Source organism: Agelaius phoeniceus, chromosome 1, assembly GCF_051311805.1.
Source record: "Agelaius phoeniceus isolate bAgePho1 chromosome 1, bAgePho1.hap1, whole genome shotgun sequence".
Taxonomy (NCBI): domain Eukaryota; kingdom Metazoa; phylum Chordata; class Aves; order Passeriformes; family Icteridae; genus Agelaius; species Agelaius phoeniceus.
In genome coordinates this window covers 129,777,448-129,804,179 of record NC_135265.1, presented here as the reverse complement: position 1 = coordinate 129,804,179, position 26,732 = coordinate 129,777,448, and the positions used below count along the sequence as shown (strand labels likewise).

The window sequence follows — 26,732 nt, the reverse complement described above, 5'->3', positions numbered from 1 at the left end:
CCGGGGCCGCGGCGAGGCTCGTGGCCTCGCGCGAGAACGGCCCGCGCGGCGCATCCGGTCACGTGGGCACGCGGTGCCGGCGCGGCGCGATGCGGGTGAAGGTGCTGAGCCGCAACCCCGATGACTACGTGAGGGAGACCAAGCTGGACCTGCAGCGCGGTGAGTGCGGCTCCGGCACCGGCCCTTGGCGCCCGGCCCGGCCCGGCCCGGCCCGCCCGGAAGGGATGAGGCCGGCGGCCCGGGAAGGCGTTCGAGCGCCCGTCGTCCGCGCTCCGCTCCGGTCCCTTCCCCTCCGCCGCTGACCACTAGCAGCGAGAGTCGGAGAGCTCGGGCAGGGGCTTTGGGCTTCCCTCCTTGCGGGCACCGGGAGCTCTCCCCGCGGGTGCCGCTCCCAGGCGGGGATTCGCGTGCGGGGCCTCTGCGGGGCTGAACTTGCCTTGCTGTGGCCCGGGCGGCGGCTGCCGGGAGCTCCCATCGGGGTGGCAGAGCCTGGAGCTTCCAGAGCCTGGTCTGGAAGCGGCGTCAGAGCAGGAGTGGGGGCTGGCGGTTTAATCACTGATTTGGTACCCCGAGATTGCGCTTAGTATTTCCTAGATTACCCTTTTCAGTTTTTTGCACTTAATGCTGTTCAATTCCTGGTATATGGAGTTCTGCTTCTTGTACAATCATTATTTAAACTGCCAAAAATTGTGTTGATTTTACTCATAGAATAATAGAGTTTTGTCGGTTGGAAGGGAGCTCTAAAGGTTATCCAGTCCAACCCCCCACACCCTGCCCTGTGGTGAACAGGGACATGTTCAGCTAGATCAGGCTGCTCAGAGCATTGATGGGGCATGTGCCATCTCATTGTAAAACACTTCTTACTAGTCTAAATTTACCCTCTAATCTAGTCTAAATTTACCCTCTTTAAGTTTAAAACTGTTACTCATCGTCATATCATAATAGACCATCTAAAAAGTCTGTCCCCATCTTTCTCACAGCCCCCTTTAAATACTGAAAGGCCACAGTGGGGTCTGCTCTGAGCTGTCTCTTCTCCAGGCTGAACAACCCCAGCTCTTTCAGCCTTTCCTCATGGGAGAGGTAGTTCATCCCTCTGCTCATCTCTCCTCTGGACCTGCTCCAGCGTGGGTTTCTAATGTGTGTTCTTTCTGTTGCAGTTCCAAGGAACTATGACCCTGCATTGCATCCATTTGAGGTTGCACGAGAGTACGTAAGAGCTCTGAATGCCACAAAGCTAGAACGTGTGTTTGCAAAACCCTTTCTTAGTTCACTTGATGGCCACAGAGATGGAGTTAATTGCATGGCCAAACATCCAAAAAGTTTGTCTACTGTGCTGTCTGGAGCCTGTGATGGGGAGGTAAGCTTGCAAACCACAACAAACACATGTTTTTTTTCTCTTTTGTGTTTTGTTGGGTTGTTTGGTTGGTTTGGTCACACCTTACTTTTCTGCCTCTGTTCAGCATGTTACCTCCAACCTCACGCAGTTTTGCTGCTCTATTACTCTGCCACTGTACATGGGAGACAAACCTGGGAGACAGACTGTAGTGAAAGGTTCATGGGCCAAGATAAGGACAGGGAGGGATCACCCACCTATTACCACCGAGGACAAAACAGACTGAACACGGGGTTAATAATTGAATTTAATATTAACAAACTCAGAACAAAATAATGAGAAGTAAAATAAGACCTTAAAATTACCTTCCCCCCACCCCTCCCTCCTTCCCCAGGCTCTCCCTTCTCCCTATCAGCACAAGGAAAGGGGGTTACAGTCAGTTCATTACAAGTTGTTCCTGCCTCTACTCAGGGAGAGGAGATGCTCTGCTGCTCCACCATGGTCCCTCCCATGGGAGACAGTTCTCCATGTCCTTCTACAGTGTGAGTCCTTTCCACAGACTGCAGCTTTTCATGAATTGCTGCTGTTGGTGGCTGTTCCACATTGTGTAGTCCTTCAAGAGGAGGCTGCTCCAGGATGGGCCCCCACAGGGTCACAAGTCCTGGGAAACCTGCTCCAGTGTAGGCTCCTCTCTCCATGGGTTCTGAGGTCCCTGCCAGGAGACTGCTCCAGCAAGGGCTTGCCATGGATCACAGCCTGCTTTGGGTGCATCTGGTCTCGGTCTTCTCCACAGTTGCAGGTGGATCTCTGCACTCCCATTAACCTCCTCCATGAGCACCAGGGGCCCTGCTGCCTCACCATGGTCTTCACAAGAGGCTCAGAGGAACCTCATTCTTCCTCCTCCTTCTTCCTTCACCTTGGTGTCTGCAGTTATTCCTCTCATGTATTCTTGCCCCTCTCTTCTCTGAGTGCAGTTACTTTTATTCCTTTTTAAATGTGTTATCATAGAGTTGTTACCACCATTTCTTATTAGCTTGGCCTTGGCCAGGGGTGGGTCTGTGTGGGAGCTGGCTGGCATTGGCTCTGTTGGATGTGGAGGAAGATTCCAGCAGCTTCTCAGAGAAGCCACCCCTGTAGACTCCCACTACCAAAACCTGGCTGTGCAAACCCAATACACGTTGGGATTTTCCCTAAAGAGCCACTGTGAGTATTATGTGGCTTTCCCTAAAGAAGTTAAACTGCCAGATTAGCTAAGGTGAAAGGGCATACAGCCAAAAATTTTTTGGAATAGCAGGGTTTCCTATTGCCTAAAAAAGGCTAACCCTATGTATATATATATATTTTATTGTTTTACATAACTATTATAAATAGCAATCAAGGACTAGTGGAACTAGTGGCCGAAAAAACTACCTGTCTTTTCTGAATTACCTGTCTTTTCTCACCCTTACATTGCTCATTTGATAGTACTTGAATACTTTAAAGATAATCAAGGGCAGGTTAAAGGTCTTCTAGGCAGTTGGCTGCTTTCTGCTTTTTATAGAAAGTGCTCATGTCATGCAGTTGTATAAGGGAGGTTAACCTTTTCAGAGAAAGTGGAACAAATTTCTATGAAAGTTCTTACCCAAATTTCTTATTCACTGATAGAGCAAGTCAAGTACAGGGTACTGTAAATACATAAAAATATAAAAAGTGAACTCCATTTCTTTGTTGTTGGTTTTTAAATGAGCCCAAAAGCTTTTAAACAGAAACCTCTGTGAGAGGTGGACATCTATAGACAATGTAGTACAGCAACCGGACAGAAAAAATTCTGTTGATTCCAAATTTCTTTGTGTTTTTGTCTTTAAAAGGGTATTTTTTTTCTAATTTTATAACTGCTGCTGTTTTTTAGCAAGAATTCTAGTTCAAAAACATGGGAGTGCAAAATGCAGAAAGTATACAGCTTAGGTCAGGGGGGAGTGTAGGAACAAAAGAGCCTCACTTCTAAAATTATTTTTCAAGAAAGAAATAATTCTTTTTTAACATGATAAAATCTGACCGGTGTCCAAGCCAACTCTGCCATTTCATTACAACATGTGTGGTCTCTTGTACTTGAATACTGAACTGCAGCTGTGGAAAGCTTACAGAATATTTGCTTTTTGTTTTTATCAGGTTAAGATTTGGAACTTGACCAAACGACAGTGTATCCGCACGATACAAGCCCACGAAGGCTTTGTTCGAGGCATGTGTGCCCGTTTCTGTGGCACGTCATTCTTCACTGTGAGTATTATGTGGCTCCTTAGCAGTGCAGCAGCACAGAGTACCTGCTCACCACCTGTTTTCCACTGAGAAGCTTGCTCTCTGCCATAGAACATTTAAATATTGTATGAATGCACTTATTAAATGTGTTGGTGAACCTGACAGTTCTATTTAGGATGAAGTTTTTTCTGATGTTGGGATATGGATATCATTCAAGAGCATGGAAGAGATAAATATGAGCAAAGAGCTAACACATGGTCTTGTAATTAAAACTCCAGTAAACTAGTTTTTGTTAAAGTAGTAAAGTAGTAGTAGCTCATTGCAAGACTTAAAAAAGTTAAAAAGTAACCATTTGCATACGCATATTCCATGTAAAAAAGTAACCATTTGCATATACTATGATTAAAAGTAATCTGATTAAGTTAAGACCATTCCAGGTGAAAAAAGCTTTATTGATTCATAAAAAACCACAACAGATTCAGTTGCATGTAAACTGCTTGGAAATAGTATGTCTTCCTGTTGGCATTAAAACGGTTCTGAGATAACACAACAAGAACTGTTTTTGAAAACAGGGAGTGTCCTGAGGTTATGCTTTGTTTAAACTGGTCATAGAAGAGCCATTTTCACTACAGTATATTTATTTTTTCTAAGGTATAGACTAGGTCACAGGGACAGTAGTTAGGATATAGGGAAAGTCACAGTAAAAAATCCTAAGTGACTCCAAGTTAGTTACTCCCCTTTTGAAATGTCTGCCTGAAAATTGAGAGAGGGAGAGAAATAGTAATAGTGCAGTCAGGGAGGGGAGGATAAACTTGTAAAGCTAACATTTTTTTAGGCCTTTTTTTTTCATGATCCAGGTCACTGCACAGCCCTGCAAAAGCTTGTGCTGGCATTAGTGCAAGAGGTAGAACAAAATTTGGAGCAGGCAACCAGAGCAACTGAGGTGGAAAGTGCCTTTTAACTGATTACAGGCTCACCAAAGTCACTTCCAGAAGATAATTTGCAGTTTAAAAACCACAAAATTTAGCCTTACAAAATAGCCATCATTCCAGCTCACCTTTTTCCTATTCAGCTATCTATATTGGAAATTGGAAAAGCCTTGTGAATCAAGATGGACAATGGAATTGGTGAAGGAAAGGTGGTGGTGGGAAACAAGCAACAAACTGGGAATCCATCGCCGGCTCTCAGAAGCCGACAGATCCCCAGACAATCTCTGAGCAGCCCCCACCTCCTCTTTCTGCTCCCAGTACTGCAGCTTTTATTGCAGAGCATTGTTCTGGGGTATGGAATACTCCTATGGCCAGTTCAGGACATCTGTCATGCCCGTGTCCCCTCCCAGTCTGCTGCCCACCCCAAGCCTGTTGCTGGTGGGTGAGGCAGGGATGATGGAGACAGAGTGGGAGCAGGGGGAAATGCACAGCCAAGGCTTGGGGGCTGTATCAGGGCTGTTTCAGCCCAAATGTTTTTTTCAGCCCTGATGTTTTTTTCATCAAAAATACAGTGCCAGGTGGGCTGCTGTGAAGAATGTTCACTGCAGCCTGACCATGTACATGTTCTAATGACATGTTATGACCAGGAGAGCTAATCTGTAGCTTGGAGATATAAAATGGAACAAAAAATAAACAGGAGGAAGCATGTGTGTATATCACAGAATATTTTTTTGAAAGGATGCCTGTATTTAATTGCAAAGCTCATCTAGCAAAATAAAAGAGAATATATTTACATAAAACATTACATAAATTCTCCAATATTTCCAGGTTGGTGATGACAAAACCATAAAGCAGTGGAAAATGGAGAGCCCAGAATATGGAGAAGAAGAAGAACCTGTTCATACAATTCTTGGAAAGGTAGTAAAATAGGAGTTTTGATTTTCCCACACCTCTTTTGAATTAAGTTTGAATAATTTCTTATCTAGCTTTTGAAGGAGAGAGAAATAATTTGATATCACCTATTATCATAATGGGTTGTAATTTGCTGGCATCAAGTTTTATTGTGGCATTTTTAAAGTATCTTCATGTTTTTATTGCACTTACTTTACATGTAACCAGAAAGGACTCCTGGAATGCCACCAGAGACTGCTTAGCTCTGTCTGTACTAATTATCCCTTTCCTGCAAACTGGCCACATTTCTCTGTAGTCTCTTCAGATGTGTGTTGTCAGTGCTTAGTCTGCATTAAATAAGTTACTTTTCATACCAATCTCACAGCCATTCAATACAAAATACTAACTTTACATCTTCCTTATTGACAAAAGCAATCTAAAAATAGATATTTTGGCACTTTGAATTTATGATAAGCTTGTGTTAAGAAAAACGTTAAATGCTTTTTTCAAATTGATGGTTTGAAACTCTTTAGTTATTGTAATGTCTGTGAAATCCGTTCAAGTCCCTACTGAAAATACAGTTGCGCTCTTAAATTTTTCATTTGCTCTAAAACGAGCCAGGATTTTGTAAATATGCCTTTAGTGCCAACTCCATTGTAAATTACCAAAAAATGCATACATGCACCTTAAATGGAAAAGAAAGCTTGCCTACTGGCATGGGTACATCTGATAAAGTTTAGTTTCTAGTAGCAATGGTGACTTAATTTTCAGTAATATAAATGAGAAAAACCATGTGAGACTCCACATGCAAAGATTTGTTGATTTTTTTTTTTCCCTAACAGAACATAATTGAGTATTTATGCATACAATTGGGTTTTTAAATTTTTGCTTTGTTTTTTGTTATTTTCCCTTAAAGACAGTGTATACGGGAATTGATCACCACTGGAAGGAGCCTGTTTTTGCTACCTGTGGCCATCAAGTGGACATTTGGGATGAACAAAGGACAAGCCCCAAGTGTTCTCTGACTTGGGGTTTTGATAGCATAAGCAGTGTAAAATTTAATCCCATTGAGGTAATGATTATGTAATTTATTGGAAATTAGTATTTTTCTTGAACAATATGAAATGTAAACTCTGTTTACACCATCTTGATTTTTTTTCTTCCAAATTTAGATTTTATGTTTTAATGGAATATGTAAAGAGATGCATATATAGATTTTGATGGTTATATTATTTTGGAATGTAGTACCATACAATTTTTTCTTCCTCTCTTTTGTCTCTGCTAGTGTGGGAGAGGAGAAACAAAAGCAGAGCAGTCTCCACTCTGCCCACAACAACAACATACCTAGTACCTCAGTCATGCAGTGTAGCAGTTAAGTGGCTGAGGAGCTGCCAGTTCATCTGTTCCAGTATTCTGCTCCCCGTGACTGAGACTTCTCACTCTTCCCACAGCAAAACAATTGCATTTGATCTTTTACAGCACTTCTGTTATACCCCTTGACTGGGCTGTGCTCACAGAAAAAGTGTTTATGAGGAATTGTCTGTTAGTTTTAAAGTAGAGGGCGCTGCATGGATTCTGGATCTTACAGGGAAAGCTATTTAAAATCTTTGTGCTGGGTAATTAGCTGCACAGAAAAATTGATGAAGGTATTTCCTTGACTGAAAAAGACCAGCTTTGTGAAACAGCTTAGGTATTTGATGTAAGCTATTAACCACACTCTAGAAGTATTCAGAAGACCATACACACTGGTTTTGGGTTTGTTTTTTTTTTTTCAGACTTACCTTTTGGGAAGCTGTGCTTCTGACAGAAATATTGTGCTGTATGATATCAGAAAATCAACTCCATTAAAGAAGGTAATATTTTTCTTTTTAAGATTAATTACTGGTGCTAATAATCATACTGAATATGTTAATAGCATGTAACTGTTGGTGACAGTAGAGAATGGGAAGCTCTGAAATCTGAGTTAACTGAGTTTTCATTGTCTGAGTCTTCTGAGTTTGAATTAACGTTGGGATTTAAACAATGCAGAGTTAGAAGGGCCTTCTTCTGCATCCAGACAGGCTGTCATGCTCACTCTGTTGTAATTCTTGATCAAGTGCCTGACCTGACAGCAATTTCACAATAAGAACTTTATGTTCCTGTATTGCATTCTGTCTATGTATGTGTGATTTTTTTTTTTAAATTTTTTTTTCTCTTCCTTACCAGAAGGAAACAAGCTAACTTCACCACTGGAGAGCCTTGCTCTGTATTTGAAAAGGTGTTTTTCTTTCAAAGGGAGATAAACCCTTCCCTATACATCCACCATAAACATTCAGAAATCCTTTGCAGTATAATCAAAATAATATTTATATGTGGAACATACTGATGACCTAAAGATTCCTATTTAACAGAATATTTGTATTTATTTAGATAAGAGGCTGGTAATTCATACACACCTATCAAACCTCAATCAAGTTCAGTAGTTCTAAGCCCCAGATCGATTTTAACTATGTTCTTCTTGAAATACAATATTCTGGCTTGCGAGTATGCACTCAGTGTTACATACTGCCTGCGGTGTCATTGAGCTGATGCACACTACAACATTAAAATGGTACTTAGTTATAAAAAGGAATGTTGTTGGCATAACAGTGTTTCTTTCTCTCCCTGTGCCCCAATAATTGTTAGTGAAGTTTCATTTGGGCCACTGAGGCAGTGCTTATAGAAACTTGTCAGTGATGCCAGCTAAAGACCTGAATGTTGAAATGAACCCAGCCAGTGCTGTAGAGCTGCAGCATCTGGTCAAAAGATGCAGTTGGATCCTTCGTGAACTAAGTTTGAATCTAACAGAGTTTTACTTATGTATATATGCTAAATATATGACTGTACATACGTGTGGATATAGAATTACTGTAGACTGTGCACACATGTTTGTGTATGTGTATCTCATGTAAGCAGCATGCTGAGATGCATTTCATGCTGTAGGAATAAAACACTGGTTAGGACTTCCTTGCTTCCATGGGCACAGTACTGGGTTTCCTCCTGAGATAGGGATAATTCTCCTGTGGAGAGGAGGTGAAATGTCCATTTTTGCATTGAGAGCTAAGAACTTTGGAACTCCTAAGGGATTGGTTTTGCTTATTAATGTTACCATACTTATGTATGGGCATTGGTTTCTGGCACTGCTGCATTCCTGGAATTTGATCAGCAGAGCAGTTGGAACTCAGTGGCAGTCCCTTCATGAATGGAAATAGGAGTACATCACACATGCATTCCTATTCACACAATTCTCACACTGTTGCCCGTTTGTCCTGAGTGTGGATTTCAAAGCCTTTAGTTTTAGAAAGGGAGGGATGAGATAGTGAGATGCTACCTAGGTTCAAAGGAAGAACTAGTCTAAAAAAAGCTGGGAAAGATGAATGAAAGCAATTCTGTTGAGAGACAAGAGGAAAATGTTTTGATAGGAATTGGTACACTTTAAAAGTCATTCTTGTGCAACCTGTGGGATCAGGAAAGCTTAGGGTGTTGTAAAGATAGACTTTAGCATTTTAACAGCTGACAGGAGCTGTGTTTTCTCTTGCTTGTTACATTCTTAGGTGTTCATCTCAACCAAAAACCTTGCTGATAGTAAGGGAAGACAGGTTAATTATTTGGGTAATGTTTCTATACTAAAATAATGTCAGCATTTCCAGACTGACATTCTTTGTAAGCAACTGTTCACAGTTAAAATAATTAAACCCAGAGAACCAAGTCTTCAGGTACTTCACAATTTTGACTTGTCTTAATGGGGACTTAAACTTACCAATTTTCTAAGAAGATGTACAATAGGTTAAAAATAGTTAAAAATGGCTCTGGCATGGGTTTAGATAGTTCTGAAATGCCATTATTAATGTATTTACAGCAACTTAAATCACTTCCAGCCCAGGTTGCCTTATATAGTTGTTACTAAACCTAATGCTAGAACTGTAGATACAATCTCATTTCTTAGGTACTATTTTAATTCCAAAAGCCACTGCTGAAGTCAACTGAAGGCTTGTAAATTTTGGTGTAAAAATAGAGATTCGGAGCATGACAGGACTTGACTCCGTTTGAAAGAGCTGGATTTTTAGCAATATTGAAGTTATTTTATAAAATGACTTAAAGTACTTATAGATATGATGGGCTAACATTGATTGTGTGCTCATTTTGCAGTGGCTGGTAAACTTGTACCAGGAAGGAATAAAGAACAGTCCTTGATTATTAACTTCCCAGTTTTGTGCAAGTTTTATAACTAGAACAATACTGAAATCTGAGCAAATTCTAGTTGTCGCATTAGAGTAAACAGAGGACATCTCAGTGTCTGCTTTTTAAACTAGAGTCACTGTAGAGATCTGATGGTTACATTCCCTTCTGCTTGCATGCAGTTCCTGAAAATAAGCAGTGTTCTGCAGCACAGACTTTATAATGAACAGGATGGTGTCACCTAGGGAATGAGGATTTAGGGAGAATGAGAATTACAGGAATAGACACACATTCATTGCAATCTTTTGGAGGGATGTTCAGTAAAATCATCACTTAACTTGTTTTGAGACTGTGTTCATTACCGTAAGGGTTATAATTGTACAACTATAGTCTGAAATAGGTGTGTAAATTTATGGTGTTCAGTGTAGTAAGCCAAGAATAAAAATGAGATTTGAATACCATACCGTTAAACAAATTTCAGGATTTTTAAGTAGGATTATAGCTGGCCTGGAGCATTGTAGAAAATCCTGTTTATAGAGTTGTTCAGTTTGTTAATCAGTTGCTCTGTAATTACACATCCACTTTGTGTCAGGCATCCTGTATAGCTCTTATTTTCAAGTAAATGGTTGGAAGTTCCTCTCAGACTCAGCAGAAGCCAAAGCTGCAGTGTCTGATGTGTCAGATGACTTTGTCCCTGCCTTGCCTTGTCCCACAGGGGCCCAGCTGTCCTCCAAGGTGGGGACATCCAACATACAGCTTGCTAGTGCTTCTTGTCTAGTCTGCAGTTAGAAAGCAGAAGGGTTTTATTAATCTGTTATCAGCTGCCTTCCTCCCACTTCAGGGCCAGCTGGCCTCTTTGTTGGCCATATGCTTACAAGCAGCAAGCAAATCTTACAAATGTGTGAGGAATGATTCACTGCTGGTACAGTGAGAGTGCTGAGTACCTGACAACACAGTAACTTGTGTGTGCATTGCTTGGCACTTCCACAAGAAATGGCAGCTGGCCAGGAGAATTGGTGAACTGCAATTTTAGACATAAAATAATGAAGGAGTAATAACTGGGAGAACATAAACATGTTACAATTGCTTTGCAAATGTTGGTTCACAGCTTCAATTAATGACTATGTCCCTTGAAATAACCATTTAATTAGGTGTGTCTATAGATTACTTAACTAAAGGTTCCTGTAAATAGGACAGAGAAGTGAAATTTTTTGGAAGTTCCAGATTTACTTGTTGACTACTAACAGGTTGCCATGTTAAATGACCACTTAGATGAATTTGATTCTAAGGTGATTTACAGAGGAAAATTTAATTGTTCTGTAGCCCAAAGCAGAAGTATGTAATGAGGGACAGGAGGTTCTTGGGTTTTACTTCTAACACTGCTGAGGAAACATTCTGTCATGTACTATTCCTCTGCCATAATTATCTGTCTACTAAGTCCTTGTCTTTGGGAATGTAGGAAGTTTTGAACTGCACTGAGTATTTTACTGCCTTTAACAAGGTAGCAATGTGTAAATATATTTCAGGTTATCTTGAACATGAGGACAAATACACTGTGTTGGAACCCTATGGAAGCTTTCAATTTTACTGCAGCCAATGAAGATTACAAGTAAGTGTAACCTTGATTTTTGATAATCCTGGACAGATTATATTTTTCATCTGTATCTTGGTTATTTATGATTGTGCTAAAATAAATTTTTAAAAGACTACTCAAACTCTAAATTTGGATTGCTTTACAATCTAGAGAATTATAGGAATACTGATTTTAAGAAATATGAATTGATGGTAGACTGCCACTCTGTGTGTCTCAGTACCTGGGGGGTAAAAAGCAGTGTAACTTAGAATAAATGCAGCTGAATGCAAGTATAACTTGAGATAGGCCCTGGAAAATAAGTACCATTGGTCCAGTCTGAGGCAATATAAGTGTTTATTTTCTTGCCAGCTCTTGTGAAGCTTGATACATTGTACTGATCAGTTATTTTCATGAGAACATTTCTTAAAAAAAATAATCTTTTGTGAGACAGTTCTGGAGACTGCAGTACTTATCCTTTCAATGTCTCAGAGCAGTTTTTTACTTTTCAACAATACTATTCATATGAACAGCTAATCTGATATTGAAAAAGCTGTCTCTTCAAAACTAGGCCATTGCAAATATGCTCCATATCCTTTTTTCCAGGAAGTCAGTGATCTAACAATAGATCACTGTTTTCTTCTAGAACATAGGAATTTTATCACTTATCTTAAGGCTGTTTTTCTAAGGAAATGGAATCTGGCTCAGACCTTGAAAGTGGTGTTATATTCAATGTGCTGTTTTTCTTGTATTTATGTTATGGTAAAACTATTAGACTACCTAATCTGTTTGTTTATAAGTTTGAGGTTTTTGTTTATGAATTTGGTTTTTGGCTGGTTTGGGTTTTTTCAATTTTTTTTTCTTCCTCTTGCTAAACTAAAAATTATAGCTGTTTTTGTTAGGGACAACTGTTCTCTTGTAGCCTGAAGCATTTAGTATGCAAAGGCAAATGCACACATCAACAATGCATATGCAAGTATTTGCTGGTTATATGGAGTAGCAATTTTGAATAAGATGCTGCATACTTGGGGAATTTAGAAGGAAAAAGCAATAATCACCATTATAGTATTCAGTAAGATATATTTAATTTCAGTTATGCATTCATCTGCAGAAAGGTAGGTGAGAAATCTGTTGAATTAAACTTTTTTAACATAATAGTCCTACTAAATGGTATATCTTAATCAGGTTCCAAAAAATGCATTGTCTGTAATTCACATATGCTTATTTGATGATCTGCATATTGATTATGCCTGGCTTCTTTATTCAGAGGGAGTAGAGGTAGGCTTTATCTGAGCTTTCAAGTCCTTAAGAGCAAACCAGCTGTGGTCCAGCAGCTGACTGTTTACTTTTAACATAAAACACCTGCCTTCCATGTTTTTCTATGGATAGTGTGCTCTGCTGAACTAGCATCTCCATGGGTAAGGACCAAGCTTTCCCTGCACTCCTAGACTTGCTACACCAAGCTTTCCTTGCACTTGTCTGCCTAAGATAATTAGGCAGTAAGAAAGGATGCCAACCAAATGGAACTTTACAGTAGACTCTGAATTACTAGGAGTTCACAGCAGGGGAATATTAGGAAACCTTTCAGAACTGACGGGCTTTCTGTAATGATTGAGAGGTGCTTTTACAAGTTCAGGGTGCATACTTACATGGGAAGATGGAGTAAAGGAGGCCAGTGTGATGCCTGCAATCTGACCCATGGACAGATGGTGAAGTGGAGCCTATCTGTCCTTTGATAGGGAGCAAGAAACCTGATCCAATAACTAGATCCTTTGATTAACAAGCTTCTTCCAAACCCTAAACAAAGCCATTTTCTTTCTTTTCACATATTATGAGCTGTTTTAAGGAGTTCCCTCTGCAGTATGGCTCTATCCTTAAGTGTGGTTTATGTAAAATGTACTCTTTACTTAGGACTTGTTCTGATACTAAGCTAGTGATGTATTTATTTTAAAGCTTATATACTTTTGATATGCGCTTTCTTGAATCACCTGTGATGGTGCACATGGATCATGTGTCTGCTGTCCTTGATGTGGATTATTCACCCACTGGCAAAGAATTTGTGTCTGCCAGCTTTGATAAGTCCATCCGCATTTTTCCTGTAGACAAAGGTCACAGCAGGTGAGTAGTTTCACACCTTTCTCTCTCTTCATTCCAGTGACTTCCTTCCAAATCCTCAAAATTACTGATTCATTCATTAACATCTTCATTGGGGCATTTGCTTCCTGTGAGTGTTGAAATCTTATTCTGTTGGTAGTTTGAAACTGACAGGCTGTGTAGTTGACTTAGTTCTGGAGTATGGATCAAGAGTTGAACTATTTAACAAGTAGCAGTTCTTCCACAATATGGAGGTGTAATTAGAGTGGATTACTGTGTTCATGTCATTTGTATTTTACCATGGTGAATCCCATTTGATTTCCCTGTTGATGCATCTTTAGTGATTTTAGGTTGCTTTGTTCTGTTTTTGTCACCACTTGAGTTTGCCATGTATTACAGCATTGGAGCATTTGGTTTCCTAGGGATTGTCTTCATCCTGTGTGAATGATTGCTGAAGACATTTTGTAAAATAGATTGCTGTATGAATTCCTGAGGATCAGTTTGGGACCCTTTTGTGATCTATTTCAGTGCATTTACTACCTTTTGTTCATATTTTGTTAACCTGGTTTTGATTTGTAATACAGTGCTTTGAATACAATTCACGTGGAGTTTGTTTTTCATGTAAGGTTTCATAAGTCAGTATATTAAATATTTTGCTTGAGTTCAGATTGAATCTACTGTGTCTCCATTATTTTTTTGTTTTCTTTCAGTTTCATGAAAACTGGGGCAAGTTATCTGATCTTTCTGGTATCATTTGATCTTCATAAACCTGCCTTCATTATTCTTTCTTGTCAGTTCTTCCTCCTTTTTCTTTATTCTTAATTTTATTTTACTTCTGCTTGACTTCCTCTCTCCAGCCTTGTCCTCCCAGAAGGTTGTTACTGAGTCAAGTTCTAGGTGGTTTGAGGCTGAAAACGTTGAAATACTGGTTTGGTGAAGGAGTATATTTTTATTATTGATTGATGAAATTGTGCATGCTGAGTAACTGTTTGTGCTCCTATGCTGCATTAAATAGTGGGAGGGGCTATTTACATTCCCTCTGTATCTAATCTGCTGATAGTTTTCATGTTCTTTTTGTCTTGCAATAATACTTTAAATGTGATTAGATGGTGCAGTTTCTTTGTAGGTTTGGGAGTTTTTTCTGACTTGCATTATTAAACAATATGGTTAGCAGCTTCTTTGTATGAATTAAGAATGTTCACGGAAGTGGTGATATGTAAAGTTAACACACATCACTAGAGAGAAGTTTTCAGACCCCATAGCACAACACTAAAAGGCTTTATTTCACATTTTAGCAGATTGTTGCCAAGGCCTGTGGAAGGGGTTTTTCTTTGTCCACATTTTTCCCACTTTTGTGTTGTAGCCATAAATCTAGTGAGGAGAAGCTTTACAAATGAAAAATTTTGCCTCATGTAAGCTGATTAGAGTGTTCTGGTACACTTAAATTTTTTTAGAAGCTGGGCTTCTTTAGAATTGCACAGTTCATTTTAATCTCACAGAATGGAGAAAGTCTCTAAAGAGAAGATCTGATCCTGCTTGGAAAACTGAGAGGGCAGTTAGGAATAACTGTAAATAAGGATCCTGGTGCTATTCTAGTTTTTACTTCTGATGTCCTCCCAGTCTGAAAAACTCCTAACTGCAATTGCTTTCTATTTTATTTTTAAATGAAAATTCAAATAGTGAAATTGTTTAGCCCTAAGAAATAAGGTTTTTTATGAAGTTGATTAAATTTAGTAAATGCTTAGCAGACAGAACTGTATTTCTGTGCAAACTTCTAAATGACAGATCCAGGTTATTTGGCCATGTTTTCTGTTTTTCCTGTCCCTGAAAAATGACATTTAATACCTTGTGATGACAGCCACAGGATAGGCAAAGGCTGCAAATTCAAAGTATGAAAATGAAAATGACTTAGTTCCCCAAAGGTGGGTGAAGAAAAGCTTTGTTACTGAGTCATGTGGCAGAAGGAAAGTAAAACACAGAAGTTGTTGTGAAAGTGCAGATGTGCACACATGCCATTAAACAGTGAAAAGCCGATGTGAGTATTAATGTTTTCTGATGGTAGTTGTGCTTAGTCTTCCACATAGTTGTTCTTGTAGAGTATTGCTTGCTGGTGAATGAAGAGGTGATTAAGTCTACTAAAGCTTATTTATTCTGATATATTGATTACTTTTCTTGCAACCATTTCAGCTCAACCCCAGTCAAGTTTCTCCACATTACTTGAATAGCTGTTGCTTCTGTGTTTCTTTTACATTATTACTTGGGTTTTCCTTGCAAAAATAACTGAATGGAAGAAAGAAAATAAGCTGTAGTGCATGACTGATGCATCAAAGGAATGACTATTGGTAGACAATAAATAGACCTTACTTCTTCCTTCTTTTCAGAATGCTAATTCAGAATGCTAATAAATAACTAGAATTCCCAAAAAAGTGTATTTAGTCCTTTATTTTTATAGCAGAAATAAAAGAATAAACTTGTTTGATACATCTAAAAATTAGACAAATTTAACAAAAGTTTAGACAAAAGTTTAACCTAAATATTGGTTTAAATGCAGCATGCAGAAACATTTTTCAACAGCACTTGTTGAGCAGGAGTCTGATCAGCAGAAATTAAAAAAGAAATGGAGTCCGTTTTTGGATAAAGGAGGGAAATCACAATGAAGAGTAGCAAATCCACTGCCATATCATAAATGGACAGCTGGGAGGTGTTTCGTTGCTGTTTGGTGTTAGATTCTTTGGCGCCTATTTTTCTGCATTCCCATTCTGTAATACTCTCAATGTAAAAGCATATTAATCAAAATTATTTCAGGAACAGTATGGATTTCATATTGTATACCCTTAGCATGATTTGCAAAAAAGAGTTGTTATTATTTAACTCAGTACTATGGTTTCTGTGAAAGCACTTATTTAAAAAACATCTTATCCTAGGTAGTCCTTTATCAATCTATCACACTTTTTTTGAATCTCTATCTATAGAAAGGTAAGATCAGCAGTGTTTAAAAAGGTCAGATTTTTTTAAAAACAACAGCAAGAAAATGCAAAAATATTTTGCCTTGAACAGAATGCTCTGTGCTATTTGAAAGGTAATGGTGAGAAAAGTGATGATAGATAATTTAAAAATGTGTCTCTGCTCTAGGGAGGTTTATCATACCAAACGAATGCAGCACGTCATCACTGTAAAATGGACTTCAGATAACAAATACATTCTGTGTGGCTCGGATGAGATGAATATTCGCCTGTGGAAAGCTAATGCCTCTGAAAAACTGGGAGTGGTAAGAGTTGCATTTTGCTTTTTGTTATCACAAGATGCTTGGGGGTTTTTGTTATTATTGCAACCAGTTAGCCGTTTTAACTTTTAAAACTTGTTTATGTAGGGAAGCTATAAAATAATATTATGACATTTGTGTTTAATTTGTAGATTGACGTGTGCAGTACAGCTCATTGCATTTACTGCAGCTTATAATAATAAGAAGAAAATGAGATGCCTCATTATTGCTATACAAGATGACTTCTTTTGGTCTTGTTTAATGTTAACAATAATTATCAGTTCTATCTAAACTAGAATTAAATTTTTTACGTGTGTGCTAATGGTTAGAATTCATCCTTTACCACTGGGAAAAAGGTAATAAATTCTGTTTAGCCATACTTAAGTAATTCTGTTGAAGTTTAGAGTCACTACTTTTAAACATTTTGACTGGAATGTGATTAGTTCGTATTCATTCATGCAGTTTGTTAAAAAAAAAGTATATTAAAAAAAATCATGCTATGATAAGCATATGTATTGTAAAGTAGGCTTTGCACTGATGTGTAGTTTGACACCGAGATTGTTGTTAACCTTTGTAACTCTCAGATACCAAGTGGGAAAACTAGGGTGCTATCTGAAGTCTGCTTAATTCAGTGTAAGTCTGTTTGGTCGGGGTGTTCCTAGTGTGAACGATCACCAGCCTCATTAGGGAAGACTTCTCTGTTATACTTGTTCAAATGTTTGTGTACAGACAAAGCCCAAATGTTCCCTTTCAGTTACCAATTGCATAGATTCATCTGCACAGTTGAGTCAAAGTATTGAGTGACTTTGGAGAATGAATTTGGCACTTTGTGTGTTGGGAGTAATCCCTTTATGTAGCTTTATATTGTTATGGTATTTTGGAGGTGCTTAGATTGCCTTTTCTTAGCCCATCAGCAGAGCTGTCAGATAATGTCTGGGGGAGTTTCTGCTTGGTCTTGTGAAAGGTTGTGGGGAGAGGAAAGGGAAGCTGTGATTCAGGGAAGAATGTGGTACAGCTGAGATGCTGGATCTCTTGCATACTGATGTCTAGGACTGCTTGTGATTACCTGAAGCTCCATCAACTTGAATTATCTGTAGGAGGGAAGTGAAACAGAGCTGGGAGAGGTGGCAGGTGGAGGGAGTGGAGGAGTACTTTGGGCTACACTGGACACAGGATAATTCATGGACTGCTGTGCTCTCTGAAGCACTGGATGTGGAGTAGCACAGTTAAAATAACATGTATATCTTTAGCCATGGCCTACCATAGGTATTGGGAAGTCCTGTTAGTATTCCCAGTTTTGCTACAGAGCAGTAGATAAAAAAACTGCACAGCTTTGTGGTCTCTGCAGTAATTCTGATTACAAATGACTGTTTACATTGAATTTTTTTATTTTAATTTTTTAATGGATACTTTTTTTTTCTTTTTTTTTCCCCTGCTCTTCTGCATTGATTATTGGTATTTTCCCATTGGTGCTTTAGTCAAAGACTTAATTATCAATTCCATAGTTGCTTATTTTGAGACTTTACTTTTGGATTTAATGTTCATGTTGAATTTGTTTAGATAGTGCAGTGTTGGATAGAAATATTGTCTGTGTTCCTTCTGTTATATCCGTATGCCCATGGCAACACCCTTTTCACCTAATTTTATTATATTAACTGACGCTTTCTCCATTTGCTCACTATATTTTTAGCAAGAGATCATGATGTTTCTCTAAGATGCTGTTCTGTAACAGAATTGTCTGGTATTTTTGATGTTCATCTTTACTCTGAGCCCTTCATGTGAAGGACAAGTGGGTAAAAAGAATGTCACAAATATAATTTTTGTGTAGAAGCGTTCCTGATATTTTCAGATGTGAACAAAAAGTTCACTGCACTGACTACTACTAGATGGCATTGGCTGCTTTTGTTATGAAAGAGTAAGGATAATTGACTCTGGGAAGTAATAGGCAAGCACAGCTACTCCTACATTGCAGAAATGTTGCATACCAAAAGGACAACTTAGCTGTTGTTTAAGTGCTCAGAACACAGACTGGTAAATGACATTCTGCTCTTTTCTGTAGTATTGGTGTCAGTGAAAACTGGCCATGGATGGGCCTAAAAAAAGACAGTACTTAGATGTGACTACTGGCTATTGGATATGGTCTGCACGTTAATACTCTTGTGTTCCTTGACCTTACAGGAGTCCTACAAAAAACAGCCTTTGCTGTTTTCCCTTGTGAGTACAGTGTTGTTGCTTGATGTGGCCCTTGGGGGCTGCACCCACAATATGGTTCTGCTCTTGTGGGATCATTCCAGTGAAGTTTTTGTAACGTCTGTAAGGGTGTGTGTTTCTGTCACAGCACTTGGGCTGTCGGCTCCCAAGAGAACCAAATCAATAGCTATCTATGACACAGGTCAAGGGATATGTGGTTTATTATTTGATTTTTTCCCTGTTTTTTAAATTATTCTCAGGGGGATTTTTTTTCTGGTTTTTTTTTTTTTTTTTTGGTTGGTTGCGGTTTTTTTTACTGTCAGAAGTGAAAATCCTCCCATAATTTATCATCCTATCTTAGAGAAAACACCTCGCAACATCAAAAAGTCATCTTAAGAGGCAAAACTATTTAGAAATACAGGAAGAACTTAAAAGGGGCATAGAAAAATTGCTCTCACTTCACAGAACAGAGAAGAATTTGTGAAGAATTACATTATAATGAGAAAAGAACATTTCACACCTCAGTATCTTATGTGGTAATGTGTTCAAGCATGGTGTTGTTGAAGCCATGAATTTAGCAAGACACAGAATTTGAAGCTGTCTGAAGTGGCTATAGTTGATTAAAATTTTTTTAGAAGCACTATGTAGTTTTATTTTTCAGATGTTTAGAGAGCAATTGTAGCTAATAGGACTCAGGAGTCCTCATGGCTTATCAGGCTCTTGGATATATCTTGGGAATGCTGCTTGGATTCAGTGCGAATCCCTGTTTGATCCAGCCTGGTAGTTCCTGTGATTCTTAAGAATGCAACTGTTAATGGCTATTTAGCCGGTTCCACTGATGTTTTTTTAGTATCTGCTTCTTTTTTAGAGTGTTGGTGTTCTTATCTTCACAGACATATGCTTGCTTATTTTATAAGTGTCCAGTCATTCCACAGTCTGTGGCTATTTTTTGAATGTTTTGAATATTCAAAGCTGAACATTCAGTAATTCTGTCAGAAGTGTCAAAATATGTCTTAAATGCTTAGTTGCTTGGTCTGCTGTTTTTCTTTGCTGAGAAGATTTTTTTGAATGACTCATCCAAAGGTCACTGTATTTCTGATATAATGCTAAAATCTTGCAATACATTGTATTTTAAGATGGATATTTTTTGTGCCAGGGGTGGGTAAAAATCAACATCCTGACTGAGAAAGAAAAATAGTAATCAAACTTTGGTTTTTTTCCTTTGGTGAGTACTTAGTTGTTTTTTCACATTGCTGAGTTCAAAAGAAGTTATAGTGAATATGTAATACTCATGTTGTGGCTGGTGAACATTTATCCAGTTGGAAAGTTGTACTTTCTGAGCTGTACCCAAGCAGTCATCAGTTCTGACATGCATGTTTCTTTTGGGTTTTAATGTATTTGGCACTGCACTCATTACTCAAAATCAGTGAAACATGAAAGAAAGAAGAAAAGTTTCTGGAGGAGCCAGAGGCATCTTGTGTCTCTACTCCACTGACAATTAAGTCTGCACAGGTTTTATGTAGGGGTAACAAAACCCAAATACCTGTGTTGGAGCTACTGCAGAGGTTGCTTCAAAATAATTTTCTACATTTAGCTTTTAATAAATTTTCATCAATTGATTAGTATGTATTATTAAATAGGATGTAACAGGTGTTATTTTTAAAGCAATGAGCATCTATCTCAGCATGCCCAGAAGCAAAAGACTCAGTTAAGACTTGGGAAACTCTAGACTGTTCAAATACATAATATATGGCTTGTTAAGTATGTTTGATGCTTATTTAACCTGTGCTTTTGAAGAAGTTTGGGATTTATGAAAAGGAAAATGATTTTGACTTTTGAGGAGGAAAATTGAGCCTGGTCTGAGTGGAAAGGCTGAAAAAGCAGCAGTAATATAGTGGATTTCAGTTAATAGTGTACAATTAATGTAATTGACAGAAAAAAAGGGATAGACTGGGTTTCTCCAAATTGTACTGAAAGTAATGAACCATCAGTTAAACTTGTAGAAGCTGTATTGCTCTTCAGTCTGCCACATTAAAAAAGAAACTATACCTGCACTTCTTAGAGTGTGAATTCTTAGTAACTTCTGTGAGTAACAGCTGCAAAATTTTGTCTCTGTTACTTTTATGAATTAGTACAGAGCAGTGTGTTAGGATGCTTAGAATTTTAGTGAAACTATTGATGAATGAGTGAACAGTAGTGGAGCATAGGTTTACTGCTTTCTTAAAAAATGCAGAAATAGCAGATTTTGAGTATGGGCTAGTAGAGAGAGGAGAAAGTGCTGTTGGAAGTCTTGGTTTTGATCTAGCAAAGTGCATTAGCAGGAGCACTCCAAACTGTCTTAAGCAATTGTTTATCCTTTCAGTCTGTTTCTAGTATGTGGTTCCATTTTCTGAGATAATGCTGATAACAAGCAGTACCAGACACTGTGGGTCATGGCATTCTTTTCATAGTGATTTTCAGTTGGTGATTCAGTGCACCTGCAACTTCAGCCCTGTAGCTATGATTTTATGCTCTTAACATCTACATTGCCCTACATTACCTTTCTGGTTTTTTGCTTTTGTCATCCATTTAGATGTAAAGAGATCAAAATTTTTGGTCCAGGAAAGAATGAATAATGAACTTCATGGCTATAAATTTAGAAGGTGTTTTCCGCAGAGCAATAGAAAAATAAATAAAGACAAGCTATGGTGTAGAAAATTGCTGGGATATATCTGGATTCTAAAAATATATTGCATCTGTGCTCTTGCCTGCCCTATCCTAGAAGGGCAACCTGAAGAGGACAGATAAACATTCATTTCATATTCTCATGCTGAATTACAGAAGTCTTAATAGTGTGGAGTTTTAAATACAGCCCTCTTGAAGAGAAGAATTTTTTAAGGGTGGTTTTAGCTTCTAATCAGGGCTCTGCAAAAATGCTTACTTTCCTTCTGCTTAGATGGAAAAATAAGCAGTCTATGTCATCAAGAGGGAGGAGAAGAGGCATGGGCAGTTTACTCGAAGAGGCATTTTCCTATTGCTGACAACTTGGTTGCATTTAAGAGTTCTTTCTCCCTTTTTTCACCCTAAGTATTTGCTGTGAAGTTCTCCTGTGTAAGGGACACAAATCAGATGTGTTTCTGCCACATAATCTTCATTTTTCTCGTGTAGGAAAGAAATTGCGCATTCATTATTTGAACATAGGAAAAAACAGTCATATCACCTTTAACTATGTCTTCCCCTCATGATGTCACATAAATCCTAATTTATTACATATATTAAATTGGAGAGTGTTCTAGTCCCTATAAATGAAATCTCTAATCCTGCTGTGCACCTTCTCCAGCCCAAATCAGAATGGGAAGTAACACAGTTCTCTTGAGCTGTTCACACTGAACTTCATAAAGTGACTTACAAGAGAAAGCTGGAATTCAGTGCATTATTGCAATGTGCTTTCTTGGCTATCTGCTACCTCTCATGAAGGAAACTTGTCATTACTGCAACATTTTCTTTTCCCATTGTGTGGATGAGGGTGCACTTGGCACAGCCGGGTGTATTGGCCGCTGGCATCTGGTAGTTGGGTGGAAAGTCACCAGCTGTGTCCCTTTCTCTATACCACATTACCCATAAAAATGGAGTCAGGCTCCACCATCTCTTAATCTATATTATTTTTTAAAATAAGATGTCCTGGATGTATTTTTAATTTACAGAATCACCTCTTGTCTGTAGAATCATCAAGGTTATACTAAATAGGCAGCAATTTGCTCTTCTAAAATTAAAGAAAAATCATTGCATTTAATTAAAATAAAGCTCTTTAATTTGGATTATGTTGGCAGTTTTCTGCAAAGTGGGAACACCTGGGATTTACTGAGAGTGAACCAGCTATTCACAGGCTGGCTCACAAGAAGGAATTTCAGTAAAAGGGGGAGGGTAACTTTAGTGAGCTAAGACTGTAAAATATACTCAATTTCAGAGGCCACAATGAGTGTAAGTAAAGCAGAAGGATTTGGATTTTATGAACAAGAGGGTGTGGACAAACAGGTTAAGAGCATCATGTATCTCTGATGTTTGAATAAGAATTTTTTGAGCCATGAGCAACTCTGTATCTGATACCTGGTTTCCTTAATGTCCCAAATCAGAAGCTCCTTTGGGGTAATTTTTTAATACTTGTTTTCAGACCATTTATGGTATTCTGGACCAAAATCATCTGAGTGTGATAATTATTTATTCAGAATTCATGAAAAATTCTACCAGAAGGCACACACAAAAGTGATCTCCAGAGTGGAGAATAAGTAGCCAATTGCTGATTTCAAGGGGGGGGGAAATCATGTGTCTCATTATATTGTAAGTGAAATTTCCAATTGTGTGTGTAATAAAGTTGTTGGTTTTGTTACTGCTTTTTTATTTTTATTTTTTTTTTGTTAGAATCAGTTTGTCTTTTCTGGAAAGTGAGAAGTTAGTGACACCGAGTCATTTGCAAAGCTGAATAAATAGTAGTTGCATGAACTATTGTTCTACTTTTAATGGTTTAGGTGGAGATAGTACTGTGACATAAATGTGGGATGGCAAAAGACTGGTGCCATGGTTTAATGGAAAATATGAAGGGTTTTTAAGATATCTGAAGTATTGGAGTTACAGAGTTTGGGCAGGAGGTTAGGAAAAAGTGGATGGGATTAAAATCATATTAAATTTATATTAACAGATTTTATATTTATATGAAAACTCACTAGACTGAAATGCAGCTCAAATTCCCAAAGATCCAAGTAAATCCAAAATACATAGAGGTTGCTCATGAAGCAATTCATGCTTTAAACAAAACCACAGGAAACACATTTTTTTCTTTTTGATAAATAGACATTAGAACCAGAGGGAAAAAGCCTAGTTGAAAAAAAGAAATCTTCTGTAGATGGACTGTCAAGAGAACATGTTTCTTACTTTTGGTGTTGTTGATGGTGGCTTGGACAGAATTTTAAACATGAATTGAAAATTAGTATTTTATGGCAATACCAGCTCACCTGTATTTCATGTGGTTGTGATACCAAGACTTTTTTAGCTGCTTGAAGAAAGTCGGAGCTCTCTGTGTGCTATATAGTCAAGCGAATACTTGAAATCTGATCCGTGCTTTGTGCTTCCCAAGGGATCAGGGAAGCTGGGTAAGATTCAGGCCACCTGAAGAGCTTTCTGTAAAGCTGTTCATGAGGGCAGTTCCTCTACAGCATTTTTAATTACACTGCCTAGTGATTAAAATGCCTGAAAATCTTTGTTTTACAGGGAAAGTTGGTTGTCATCCGAGGTTAGGAAAGACTAATCAAAGAGTGTTTACTGTCAGCTATTTAGGTTCTCATTTGTCACTCTACAGCACATTAAAATCTGATTCTCTGGAATTAAATTTGGTTACTTCACTCAGCTTTAAAATGATAACATTTTGTGTTTGAGCATTGGGATATTGTTGGAATTTTAGGGTTTTTAATACTTACCTTCCTGTATTCTGGAGGAATTTACTAGAAAGAAGCCATTTGAATGAAAAGTTAAAATTTTATTTTGTAGAGGAGGTAAATCCCTGTTCCTTTATAACGTGCTTGTCTGTGTTATTTTCCCTGCAGCTTGCACCCCGAGAGAAGGCAGCCATGAATTACAATCAGAAGCTGAAGGAGAAGTTCCAGTTCCACCCCCAGATCCGGCGCATAGCTCAGCACCGGCACCTGCCCAAGAGCATCTACTGCCAGATCAAGGAGCAGCGCATCATGAGGGAGGCTCGGCGCCGCAAGTGCGTGCTCCTCTTTGCCTTCACTTTCTCTTCCTCTAAATAAAACCCATCCCTGCTGTGGCCTGTGGGAGTGATAGAGCTCCTTTGAGCATCTCAATGAGGGATCATGAGCTACTGGATTGATTCTAAGGAAAACGCAGATGAGTGCCAGTGGCAGTGAGGGCTGGCTGCTTCCCAGAAGTACAGTGAAGACATGGCAACAGATGCCATGTTGGAAAGAGCCACAGTGCTGAGTTAAGCGTGACATGGTGCCCCATTGCAGTGGAAATAGGATGGACTGTTACAGGGTGTGTGGAGGGTTTTTTGGTTTTTGTTTGGCTTTTCATGGGTTTCTGGTTTTGGTTTTTTTGATAATGCCAGATTCCAGGATGAGTGTTTCATACCACCTGGATCATTGCCATGTTGGAATTTCTAGGAGTAGAAGGTGATGTACTTTGCTATGGCTGTTGAATTAACAGTAAAGTGGCGGGTAATAGTCATATTTATTAGCTAAAAACTCCACAAACTTGAGCAGCTGATTGTGTTAACATGAAAACCAAGCTGAGCTCCCAAAGAAAGGCTAATTTGAAACCTTTCTAAATTAGCCAGCTTTAAAGTTATTTTCAAAAGGGATGGTCCTTTTTCCCAAATTAGTATATGGCTTTTGGTTATTAGAAACAGAGCAATTCTTAACTTTTTTGGCTTTCTTTGTAGGATGACTTCATCAGTAGCTTGAGGAGGAAGACAGGATTTCTTAAACATTTGTGCTGACTACTGAGTTTCATTTTTCTGTTTTGTTTCTAGGGAACTGAATCGTCGTAAGCACAGCAAGCCAGGATCCGTGCCCTTCGTGCCAGAGAGGAAGAAGCATATTGTGGCAGTAGTGAAATAATTGTTTTCACATGTACAAAATGCCACAATGAAAGAAAAATGTCACTATTAAAATAATACACTGTACAAAATTTGATGGACTTTGCTAAGACAGCATGTGGTTCCAGAAACCTGACTTTTCTTCCAAGTTTGTTCATCCTCTGACTTCTTAAGTCAACATCTGTTTTGAGTAGTTATGAGAATTTTCCCTGTAATATTTTTTTGCCATTTGTCTGATGTTACTGGCCCAACACTGCATATTGCAGTGGAGTTTGACCCTTTTGATACAAGCAAATAACTTGGTGGAAAATATCTGTAATTCCAGTTCTATTCCTTGGTACTGTTACTACAAAAAAGGGATAAAATAGGTTAATACTTGCCAAAGCAAAAAAACCTGCTCCATATAGAGTTACAAAAATTATTGTCCTTATGCTGTCCTTTTTAAAAAAATTTATTTAAACAAATTTAATAAAGTGACATTAAGCAATGGACTGGATTTTGATTATTTCAACTGATTATTCTTAATGTCTGCATTATACTTCTTACAGTACAATGTATTATTTTTCTTTTATCCAGAAAGAAATTTAACAGGATTTTCAGACATCTGTAAATATTTATAGTTTTGCTCTGTCTTTCTAACAATTGTTATATAAGCTGACCAAACTTCAGACTGTTAAGTTGCTAATATTTATAATTACTTAGTTGAATAATTTTTTTCTCTTTAAAACTTGCAAAATCTGGATTTAAAAATTACATATATTTTATAAACCACAGAAACTCCTTTGGATGAGATTTATTATAAGCTTTCTATTTTACATTTATAGAAGAAAAATGGAAGTTTCACACTTTAAAAGGTATTTGTATTCCAAAGTTCCTTTACAGTTTGCCTGGGAAACACCCTGTTTCTCTTCCCATGCAATAAACAGCCTTTTATTGAAGTTGCCAAGGTGATGAGAAAACTCTGCTGGAATTAAACTAGGCTGTCTAGACTGAAGAGAGATATGAGATATGTAATAACTGTAATTGCTTAACATCACCTCTACAAAAAGCTCTTTTTAAGTCTTAACACTAGAGTGTGTAATGACACTCCCCTTACCCTGAGCTTATGCACAAAAAAAAAGTGAACTCAATTAGAGTAAACTTAATTTTTTATTTTTTTTTAAAATCTGGAAATTGAGCACTTTGAGCACTTGCCTTCATATAGTATCCTGTTTAATGTTTTTGCTGACACTAATCCATATGCATTTCTGGTTCTTACTCTTTAACTTGTCTCTTGCAGTACTGTTTGGGGAAGATTCCTGAATCATCATGGCAAAATTATGGCTCTTTAGTGATAAGAGGCCATAATGTATCTTTGACTCTCTGGATCACTTACCTTTATGGGGTGATGCAGGAAGAGAAGCAGATCTGAAGAGCTATAAGTAGGATGATGAGAAGAAGTG

The 26,732-nt window shown here is 38.2% G+C and overlaps 1 protein-coding gene across 1 annotated transcript; it reads left to right on the top strand.

Annotated features, from left to right (window-relative positions):
- Window position 1: 1 nt before the first annotated feature.
- Window positions 2-25,781, top strand: DCAF13 (DDB1 and CUL4 associated factor 13). The gene is made up of 11 exons (XM_054639551.2): window positions 2-159; window positions 1,158-1,357; window positions 3,482-3,589; window positions 5,326-5,415; window positions 6,305-6,460; window positions 7,164-7,241; window positions 11,112-11,194; window positions 13,109-13,273; window positions 16,382-16,517; window positions 24,278-24,441; window positions 25,225-25,781. Exons 1-11 carry the CDS (start codon window positions 90-92, stop codon window positions 25,310-25,312), a joined length of 1,338 nt encoding a protein of 445 aa, XP_054495526.1. The 5' UTR covers window positions 2-89; the 3' UTR covers window positions 25,313-25,781.
- Window positions 25,782-26,732: the final 951 nt, after the last annotated feature.

Bases quoted from the DNA above. Each gene is read 5' to 3' on its own strand.
- DCAF13 (XM_054639551.2), top strand. From the start codon at position 90: ATGCGGGTGAAGGTGCTGAGCCGCAACCCCGATGACTACGTGAGGGAG. The intron at 7,242-11,111 runs GTAATATTTTTC...AATATATTTCAG, and splicing joins AATCAACTCCATTAAAGAAG to GTTATCTTGAACATGAGGAC. The intron at 13,274-16,381 runs GTGAGTAGTTTC...TCTCTGCTCTAG, and splicing joins GTAGACAAAGGTCACAGCAG to GGAGGTTTATCATACCAAAC.